Genomic DNA, 11,397 nt, shown 5'->3' on the forward strand with positions numbered 1-11,397 from the left:
AAATCACCTTTCAGACGTGGTTTCATATTACCAATGTTGGGAAGCATAGTTGATACGTTCATTTTGCATCATGCTTTTATATTGATATTTAATGCATTATGCGTTGTTATTACACATTATATCACAATAATTATGCATATTCTCTCTTATTTTACAAGGTTTACATGAAGAAGGAGAATGCCGGCAGCTGGAATTTTGGGCTGGAAAAGGAGAAAATATTAGAGACCTATTCTGCACAACTCCAAAAGTCCTGAAACATCATGAAGCACGTTTTTGGAATTAATAAAAAATATTGGGCGAAGAAAGTACCAGAGGGGGGCCACCAGCTAGCCACAAGGGTGGAGGGCACGCCCTACCCCCTGGGCACGCCTCCGACCTTGTGGGCCCCCTAGCAGGCCCCCGGTGCCCATCTTTGGCTATATGGTGTCTTTTACCCTGAAAAAAATCAAGAAGAAGCTTTCGGGACGAAGCGTCGCTGTATCGAGGCGGAACCTCGACAGAACCAATCTAGGTTCCTGTGGAGTTGTACTGTCGGGGAAACATCCCCCGGGGAGGGGGAAATCGTCGCCATCGTCATCACCATCGATCCTCTCATCGAGAGGGGGTCAATCTCCATGAACATCTTCACCAGCACCATCTCCTCTCAAACCCTAGTTCGTCTCTTGTATTTGATCTTGGTCCCAAAACCTCAGATTGGTACGTGTGGGTTGCTAGTAGTGTTGATTACTCCTTGTAGTTGATGCTAGTTGGTTTATCCAGTGGAATATTATATTTTCATATCCTTAATGATAATTAATACTCCTCTGATTATGATTATGCTTTGTGAGTAGTTACGTTTGTTCCTGAGGACATGAGAGAAGTCTTGTTACAAGTAGTCATGTGAATTTGGTATTCATTCGATATTTTGATGAGATGTATGTTGTCTCTCCTCTAGTGGTGTTATGTGAACGTCGACCACATGACACTTCACCATTATTTGGGCCTAGGGCAAGGCATTGGGAAGTAATAAGTAGATGATGGGTTGCTAGCGTGACAGAAGCTTGAACCCTAGTTTATGCGTTGCTTCGTAAGGGGCTAATTTGGATCCATATGTTTCATGCTATGGTTAGGTTTACCTTAATTCTTCTTTTTGTAGTTGCGGATGCTTGTGAGAGGGGTTAATCATAAGTGGGAGGCTTGTCCAAGGAAGGGCAGCACCCAAGCACCGATCCACCCACATATCAAATTATCAAAGTAACGAACACGAATCATATGAGCATGATGAAAAACTAGCTTGACAACAATTCCCATGTGTCCTTGGGAGCGCTTTGCTTTATATAAGAGTTTGTCCAGGCTTGTCCTTTGTTATCAATAATTTCTGTGCTTGCAGAGAATACCTTGCTTTAAACCCCTTGGCATTTCCTTCTGCTCCTCATTGGGTTCGACACTCTTACTTATCGAAAGGACTACGATAGATCCCCTATACTTGTGGGTCATCAATACTCTTTTTTGACGTTGTTTCCAGGGAGTGAAGTGCCTTTGGTATGTGGGATTTGGTAAGGAAACATTTACATAGTGTGCTGAAATTTATTGTCACTTATTACTATAGAAAATAATCCTTTGAGGGGTCTGTTCGGGGTATCTTCACCTTGACCGGAACCACAATTAGTTGCTCCTCAACCTACTGCACCTACTGAAAATATTTATTATGAAATTCCTTTGGGTATAATAGACAAACTGCTAGCTGATCGTCATGCAGGAGATGGAACATTACATCCCGATATGCACCTAATTTATGTGGATGAAATTTGTGGATTATTTAAGCTTGCAGGTATGCCCGAGGATGTTGTCAAGAATAAGGTCTTCCCTTTATCTTCGAAGGGAAAGGCATTGACATGGTATAGGCTATTGGATGATATTGGATCATGGAACTACAACCGGTTGAAATTAGAATTTCATCAGAAGTTTTATCCTATGCATCTGGTTCATCGTGATCGGAATTATATATATACTTTTTGGCCTCGTGAAGGAGAAAGTATCGCTCAAGCTTGGGGGAGGCTTAAGTCAATGTTATATTCATGCCCCAATCATGAGCTCTCAAGAGAATTTTTTATTCAAAAAAATATGCTTGGCTTTCTCATAATGATTGATCCATGCTCGATACTTCTTGTACTAGTTCATGTATGAAGAAGGATATTGAATTCAAATGGGATTTATTGGAAAGAATTAAACACAACTCTGAAGATTGGGAACTCGACAAAGTTAAGGAGTTAGGTATAAACCTTAAGTTTGATTGTGTTAAATCTTTTATGGATACCTATGCTTTTCGTCATTTTAGCACAAAATATGGACTTGACTCTGAGATAGTAGCTTCTTTTTGTGAATCTTTTGCTACTCATGTTGATCTCCCTAAGGAGAAGTGGTTTAAATATAATCCTCCCATTGAAGTGAAAGTAGTTGAACATGTTAAAGTTGAAGAAGAAACTATTACTTATAATGTTGATCCTATTGTTCCTACTGCTTATATTGAGAAACCACCTTCTCCTGTTAGAATAAAGGATCATGCTAAAGCTTCAACTGTGGTTCGTAAGAGTTATACTAAAACACCTACACCCTCTGAACAAATTAAAGTGGAACCTAGTATTGCTATGGTTAAAGATCACTTGGTTGATAATATTGATGGGCATGTTATTTATTTCTGTGATGAAGCTGCTAGAATTGCCAAACCCGATATGAAAGATAAACATAGACCTGTTGTTGGCATGCCTTCTGTTTCTGTTAAAATAGGAGATCATTGCTATCATGGCTTACGTGATATGAGTGCTAGTGTGAGTGCAATTCCTTATACCCTATATAAAGATATTATGAATGATATTGCACCTGCTGAGATGGAAGATATTGATGTTACTATTAAGCTTGCTAATAGAGATACTATATCACCAATTGGGATTGTTAGAGATGTTGAAGTCTTGTGTGGGAAAATAAAATACCCTACTGATTTTCTTGTTCTTGGTTCCCCACAAGATAATTTTTGTCCCATCATATTTGGTAGACCTTTCTTGAATACTGTTAATGCTAAGATAGAATGCGAGAAAGATATTGTTACTGTTGGTGTAGGGGATATGTCTCATGATGTTAATTTCTCTAAATTTCATAGACAACCCCACGATAAAGAATTGCCTAGCAAGGATGAAATTATTGGTCTTGCTTCTATTGCCGTGCCTCCTACTGATCCTTTAGAACAATATTTGCTAGACCATGAAAATGATATGTTTATGAATGAACGAAGGGAAATAGATGAAGTATTCTTTGATCAAGGACCTATTTTGAAACACAATTTTCCTATTGAAATCAGGGCCCGAACCTGGGTAACCTGCTTGTGTGAACTCCCTTCTGGCACTTCTGACCTCGTTTGCCACCCTACCGAGGGTACTGACGGCTCTACGTACCATCACATCTATGCATGTTTGCTAGTTAGTCAATATAGTGGACCAATGGTTGCCCTTTGTGAGCCCAATGGATATCAATGGTGTTGTTTTTTCCCAGGTACATCGTTGTTTTTTCAACCCAAAAATCCAAAAAAATAAGATATCATCACATTGTAAAGATTGTAGCGAATAAATCACGATCAATGCATGCCTTTTCCAGCCCGCCGGATATCAGTGCCCGGGGATTAGATATCGCCACACGGAATGAGCGGAGCGAATAAATCCAATGGATTTCAGTTTTCATCAGTGTTTCCCCTCTTTGCTAGACCCTTTCACACAAAGACTACATGGTGGCACATTGACTGCATGTTCCTAGTCACAACACACACACACACACACACACACACACACACACACACACACACACACACGAGCTGAGTACATATGACAACTCTTCATCCCTGGTAGAACTAATCCACGGAAAGAACAAATCAACTCTTTCCCTTCAGTTCTCTTCCCATGTTCCAAGATCCAACTTTGAGGATATCTTTCAATTCATTTCTCAGGAAATTTATCAATAGCAACCGCGAATTTCTTGTGTTGGAGACCAAATGTGTGCATGAGAAACATGTGAACATAATTAGGTGTGTATGACTTTGAAAAGTGGTATGTGATTTCTTATCTTGTGACTCAATGGACCACTGAAAAGGGGGGTGCAGACAACACCGCCCGTGTTCGCTAGCTGTTCAATGTAGTGGATGCCCTTTGCCAGCCCGATGGACATCAATGTTATTTCAACCCAAAGAATTGAAAATTGGATATCACCACATTGAGAATAGAGAGAATAAATCCAATAGTCGGTGGGTGTCTATCAACAACCCGAATTGAAAGCTTGGCCCATCGATGAGCAAATCCATCAGTAACCCCCATTCCAGATCCTCTGAAGGCGTGACAGAAACGGCTCCGTCATTGTTAAAACGTTTTGCCGGCTTTGCTCGACGGCACCCTCTAACGGTGGCAAGGGGAGGTGAGCAGGAGGGGAATGGCCAGTGGCGGCAACCTAGGTTCTGCCTGTGATGCACCTCGGAGAGTGACCGGGAGGGGCCGTGGGGGGCTTTCAAACAGCAGTACCACATGTTCACTAGCTATTCAATTCAGTGGATGATTGGATGTATTTTTCCAACCTAATGAATATCATTTGCTGTTGTTTTCGACAGATATATCGATATTTTTAGCTCAATAATCCAAAATTAGCTATCATCACACCGAGAGAATAGAGCCAATAGATTTAGGAATCGATGCATGCCTTTTGCCAACCCGACCGATATCAAATGTCAAGAATGTGAATAAGATATCACCACATTGAAAGAGTAGAGCGAGGAAATCCAATGGATTTCAGTTTTCAGTGCCCCCTCCCCCCGCGCATGCCCTTCACACGGCATGATGGCACTTGAACTAACACGTTGCTAGACACAACACACACACACACACACACACACACACACACACAGAGAGAGAGAGAGAGGAGTGGAGCACATCCGGCATGACTACATCTGTGATAAAACTAGTCTACATAAAAGAGAGAGAAAACTACCCTTGCCCTTCCATTCTTCGCATAGGGTTCCAACATATAAACCCTAAGATGTTATTTGCTAAGCCTGATGGGCATCAATGTTGTTTCGACCCAAGGCATTAGAATTGAACACCACCACATTCAAAGAATATAGTGAATAAATCAAGTAATTAGTTCATGCCCTTTGCCAGTCTGACATATATCAATAAAAAACTAGATATGTGGTCACTAGCACGCAGGACATATTTTATAGAAAGAGCCCACCCAGATAAGGCGCCAGAAACCCGCTCCCGACAGGAGTCAAACTATGGGCGCATGGTGCGTCACTGCGACCCTTGTCACTAGGTTACTGCCTAGTTCTCCTGATGGATATCAATTGCATTTAATTTTGACCCTAAGAAACCGATATTTGATATACGATATTATAACATTGCAAGAGTAGAGCGAACCAATCCAACGGATTTTGATCCCAATTTTCAGCACCATTTCCCCTTCTGCCCTTGAGGCAAAGACTGCATGTAGCACCTACACACTGACACATTGCTAGTCGCAACACACACACACACATACTCCATGGGCCATGGCACAACTACATCCATGGTAAAAACTAGTCTAGAGAAAAGAAAGGAACAAATCTACCCTTGCTTGCCATTCTCTGGTCAGGTTCCAAGATCTGAACTCCTATGTGCACCTACATTATGTGCCAGGGTCAACAGAAGCTTGCAAAACGTTGGATTCACCTAACCTGACGACGACCCCCGGTACCTTCACTCATTATGTTCAATTCAGACGGCGGCGATCCACCAGTAGAGCACCACGGACGTCGTCTCCACCTCCTCGTACGACCCCGGCGGTGGCGGCACTGTTGCCGCCTCTGCGTCCCACAGCCACGGCTCCTCCTACTGTTCCCCTACTGGCCCTGGCTCGACTGGGCCGAGAAGGACTAGGAGAGGGATGACACCGAGGAGGCCAGACAGTCCATGTACTCCCGCAGCCAGCCGCGCGGCAGCGTCCCTTCCACTTCGGCCATCGCCTCGATAAGCAGCGATGGCGATCCCTAGGCTATTGGTTTCTCGTCCTTGATGGTTTCGGTCGTAGCCGCTGGGGTGATGAAGATGGCCTCCGGTGATGGCTTCCCCCACCGGCAGGGTGCCGGAACGGGCTCCCGATTGGTTTTTCGTGGCTACAGAGATTTGCGGCGGTGGAACTTCCGATCCAGGTTTGTTTTAAGAGGTTTCTATTTATAGGAATTTTTGGCATCGGAAACAAGTCAGGAGGTTCCCGAGGAGCCCACAAGCCAGGGGCACGCCCTAGGGGAGACCCGCTAGGCTTGCGGTTGCCTTGGGACTCTTCTGGCCCAACTCCGAGGCTCCGTGGGTCTCTTCTGGTCTAGAAAAAATCACCGTAAATTTTCAGCTTGTTTGGACTCCGTTTGATATTTCTTTTCTGTAAAACTCAAAAACAAGGAAAAAACATAAACTGGCATTGGGCTCTGGGTTAATAAGATAGTCCTAAAAATAATATAAAATAGCATATTAATGCATATAAAACATCCAAAACAGGTAATATAATAGCATGGAACAATCAAAAATTATAGATACATTGGAGACGTATTAGGGCCCGAACCTGGGTAACCTGCTTGTGTGAATTCCCTTCTGGCACTTCCGACTGTGTTTGCCATCCTACCGAGGGTACTGACGGCTCTATGTACCATCACATCTATGCGTGCTTGCTATTTGTCAATGCAGTGGATCAATGGTTTCCCTTTGTGAGCCCAATGGATATCAATGGTGTTGTTTTTTCCCAGGTACATCATAGTTTTTTCAACCCAAAAATCCAAAAAAAAGATATCATCACATTGTAAAGTTGTAGCTAATAAATCATGAAACAATGCATGCCTTTTCCAGCCCGACGGATATCGGTGCCCGGGGATTAGATATCGCCACACTGAATGAGTGGAGCGAATAAATCCAATGGGTTTCAGTTTTCATCAGTGTTTCCCCTCTTTGCTAGAGCCTTTCACACAAAGACTACATGGCGGCACATGGACTGACACGTTCCTAGTCACAACACACACACACACACACACACACACACACACACACACACACACACGAGTTGAGTACATATGACAACTCTACATCCTTGGTAAAACTAATCTGTAGAAAGTACAAATCAACTCTTGCCCTTTAGTTCTCTTCCCATGTTCCAAGATCCAACTTTGAGGATAGCTTTCAATTCGTTTCTCAGGAAATTTATCAATAGCAACCGCGACTTTCTTGTGTTGAAGACCGAATGTGTGCACGAGAAACATGCGAACATAATTAGGTGTGTATGACTCTGGAAAGTGGTATGTGCTTTCTTATCTTTGTGACTCAGTGGAGCACTAAAAAGGGGGGTGCAGAGGACACCGCCCGTGTTCGCTAGCTATTCAATGCAGTGGATACCCTTTGCCAACCCGACGGACATCAATGTTATTTCAACCCAAAGAATTCAAAAATGGATATCACCACGTTGAGAATAGAGCGAATAAATCCAATAGCCGGTGGGTGCCTATTGCTAACCCGAATTGAAAGCTTGGCCCACCGATGAGCAAATCCATCAGTAACCCCCATTCCAGATCCTCCGAAGGCGCAACAAAAAAGGCTCCGTCATCATTAAACCTTTTGTCGGCTTTGCTCGGCGGCGCCCTCTAACGATGGCAAGGGGAGGGGAGCAGGAGGGGAATGGTTGCTGGCGGCGACCTAGGTTCTGCCTGTGATGCTCCTTAGAGAGTGACCTGGAGGGGGGCGTGGGGGGCTTTCAAACCGCAGTACAACACCACGTGTTCACTAGCTATTCAATTCAGTGGATGATTGGATGTCTTTTTCCAACCTAACAAATATCATTTGTTGTTGTTTTTGACAGATATATTGATATTTTTAGCTCAATAATAAAAAATTAGGTATCATCACACCAAAAATAACTTCAAGAATCGGTGCATGCCTTTTGCCAACCCGACCGATATCAAATGTCAAGAATGTGAATAAGATATCACAAGATTGAAAGAGTAGAGCGAATAAGTCCAACGGATTTCAGTTTTCAGTACCCCCTCCCCCGTGCACGCCCTTCACACGGCATGGTGACACTTGGACTGACATGTTGCTAGTCGCAACACACACACACACACACACACAAGAGTGGAGTACATCTAGCAACTACATGTGATAAAACTAGTCTACATAAAAGAACAAATCTACCCTTGCCCTTCAATTCTTCGCACAGGGTTCGAAGATCTGAATCCCGAGATGTTCTTTGCTAAGCCTGACGGGCACCAATGTTGTTTCAACCCAAGGCATTCAATTGAATATCACCACATTCAAAGAATATGGTGAATAAATCCAGTAATCAATGCTTGCCCTTTGTCAGTCAGGACATATTTTATAGAAAGAGCCCACCCGGATAAGGCGCCAGAAATCCGCTCCCGACAAGAGTTGAACTATGGGCGCATGGTGCGTCACTACGACCCTTATCCAGGTTACTGCCTAGTTCTCCTGACAGATATCAATTGCATTTACTTTTAACCCTAAGAATCCGATATTAGATATAGTACGATATTATAACATTGCAAGAGTAGAGCGAACCAATCCAGCGGATTTTGATCCCAATTTTCAGCACCATTTTCCCCTCTGCCCTTGAGGCAAAGACTGCATGGTAGCACCTATACTGACATGTCGCTAGTCGCCACACACACGCACATACTCTCCATGGCACAGCTACATCCATGGTAAGGTAAAAGCTAGTCTAGAGAAAGGAACAAATCTACCCTTGCCTGCAATTCTCTGCTCATGTTCCAAGATCCCAACTCCTATGTGCACCTACATTCTGTGCCAGGGTCAACAGAAGCTTCCAAAACGTTGGATTCACCTGACCTGACGACGGCCCCGGTACTTTCACTCATTATGTTCAGTTCAGACGGCGGCGATCCACCGGTACAGCACCATGAACGTCGTCTCCACCTCCTCGTCCGACCCCGGCGGCGGCGGCGGCGGCGGCACCGTTGCCGCCTCTGCGTCCCACAGCCACGGCTCCTCCTGCCTGTGGCCCTGCTGGCTCTGGCTCCACCGGGCAGAGAGGGAGTAGGAGAAGGATGACGCCGAGGAGGCCACGCGGTCCATGCACTCCCGCAGCCAGCCGCGCGGCGGCGTCCCTGCCGCTTCGGCCACCGCCTCGCCGGGCGGCGACGGCGACGGCGACCCCTGGGCTGCTGGTTTCTCATCCTTGATGGTGTCGGCCGTGGACGCGGCACGCACCATGCGGGACACGACGGCCTCGACCTCCTCGTCGATGTGGTACTCGAAGGATCCGAGCGAGTAGGTGCGGCTGTCGTCGCTGGCGGTGGAAGTGGCGGGCGACCCGCCGCGGCTGCTGACGCTGCCCATCTCGACGCGGAACCTCCTGGAGCGGTCCCTGCCCCTCGCGGCAGCAGGCTCCGGCGTCGGCGGCGGCTGCTCGGCGGCGAGGAGGGCGGCGATGGAGGGGTGCGGGGGCGCGACGGTGGCGCGGCAGAGCGGGCAGGTCGGGGTGGTGCGGAGCCAGGCGTCGACGCAGACGGCGTGGAACGCGTGGCGGCACGCCGGGAGCAGCCGCAGCTCGGCCTCGGGCCTGAAGGGCGAGAGGCAGACGGCGCAGTCCGGGGAGCTCTTGGGCAGCGCCGCCAGGGCCGACGCCATCGTGAACCGGGGCAGCGAGTCGATCAGATCCTTCTTCCCCTCCGCCGTCCAGTCGTCGTCTTGGCGGTGCGCCCCGGGCGGCGGTGAGGGCGGGGGAGACGGCCGCTCGCGGTTGGAGCGGCGGCCGAGGCAGGCGCTGATGGAGCAGGAGGCGACGACGACGAAGGCGAAGAGCCCGAGGATGATGAGGATGCACGACGACACGGAGGTGCCAGGGTCGTCGGCGTACCGCGGCGGGGGAGCCGGGAAAGAGGATGACATCACGGTGGAGGCTTTGGCTGGGTGGGGTGGTGGGGGTTGGAGATGGAGTTGGCTTAACCGGTGAGGGGGCGGAGGTCTCGCGCCTTTTATCCGCGAGGTTGGGCTGCGCGGTGGATCGGGTCGGGTCGGGTCGTGTGACCGGGGCGCGGAGGCAGGGGCCGGGAGTAAATACCGGTGACCGGTCAGATCAGGTGCCATCAGATGATCCCCAGGCGGCCAAATCAGATGACCAATTCACCTCTACATTTCATGATTTCTACTCCACTCCAAGAGTGAAGTGAAGTGAAGGAGTAGTTTGTAAGCTGTACTCTTATCCCAGGTGGAGTAACGTAAAGCACCGCCCCCTGTTCGAGCAAAATTGTCGCCGGGAAATAATTTGCGTGCCCATTTTCCACGAGGCACGTTACACGTAGGTAGCAGCCTGCTTCGCTAGGCTAGGCACGCCTGTGACGTGCTCTCAGGCCCAGAAAACTGCAAACAACTCGAGCTAATCCAATGGAAAAATAACTAGCACTACCTAAATACTAGCCAGGAAATGTTACATCATGATGGCTGGGCGTGTTGCGCTCCTAAAAATGATGTGTGGATCTGCAACTGGATCTCCGTTCCTCCAAATCACCCCCTAATTCCACGTCCCGGTGAGCGACAGCACACGCCCGTACGGATCACCGGTAATTCTGCGGCGCTCAGCCACGGCAATCATAGGCTCAGATTTTTCGGTTACGCCTCACAGGTGTCCCGATTAGGACGGAAATAGCCGAGCCGAGAGGAGTGGCCGGCCTTGCGTCCCAGGATGGAGTAGCAGTCAGCAGAGCTGGGGTGAGCCGAGGAGTGAAGCCTCGGCACTCATCCCGGCCGGCGAGCTGTCGTCCGTTGGCGCACAAAGCAAAGAGGGCGCACTGAGAGAAGGCGCTTGCTTGGCTTGCACACCTAGCATGCCATGCCATGCTATTCTCAAATCAATTGGTTCCTCTCGTGGTGGCGGCCACAGCACAGGCCCGGGCGCGCAGAGGGCTCTGCATGCCGGCTTGCTTTTCGCCGATGAATTCCTGCCCCTGCTCCGCCCCTGCACATTCGCTGCTTGCTTTTCTGCGCCAATTATGACGGGCATGAGTTGCACCGTCCTGCCGTTTCGGTGCCCCTTTTGCGCTTTCTGATCTTACTAGAGTTGTCCTTCATCATGATGCATGCTTAGCCCTCAACTTTCTGGAGTGTGCCACCTATCTAGCTAGCTTAGCTCTCTCAAGGTGGTGGCACCAAAAAGAAAGACGGGTAACCTCATCCGGGACTCAAGCGAAGGTGGATGGCATGGAGTATTACGCTTTAGGATCCACACGTCAATTCGGCACGAAATCTACTTGACGACACCGTAAACATCATGGTTACTTGCCACTGTACTGTACCCAACTTGCACTGAAATGGGAAAATCCCATCATGCCCAATT

The 11,397-nt window shown here is 47.5% G+C and overlaps 1 protein-coding gene across 1 annotated transcript; it reads right to left on the reverse strand.

Annotated features, from left to right (window-relative positions):
• Nucleotides 1-8,537: 8,537 nt before the first annotated feature.
• On the reverse strand, nucleotides 8,538-9,989 carry LOC123186059 (E3 ubiquitin-protein ligase ATL4-like). Its single transcript, XM_044597853.1, has one exon. It carries the CDS (start codon nucleotides 9,951-9,953, stop codon nucleotides 8,931-8,933), a length of 1,023 nt encoding a protein of 340 aa, XP_044453788.1. The 5' UTR covers nucleotides 9,954-9,989; the 3' UTR covers nucleotides 8,538-8,930.
• Between the last annotated feature and the right edge of the window lie 1,408 nt (nucleotides 9,990-11,397).

This window comes from Triticum aestivum, chromosome 2A (assembly GCF_018294505.1).
Source record: "Triticum aestivum cultivar Chinese Spring chromosome 2A, IWGSC CS RefSeq v2.1, whole genome shotgun sequence".
Classification (NCBI taxonomy): domain Eukaryota; kingdom Viridiplantae; phylum Streptophyta; class Magnoliopsida; order Poales; family Poaceae; genus Triticum; species Triticum aestivum.

Excerpts from the sequence above, each read along its gene's own strand:
- LOC123186059 (XM_044597853.1), bottom strand. The coding sequence starts at position 9,953 with ATGTCATCCTCTTTCCCGGCTCCCCCGCCGCGGTACGCCGACGACCCT.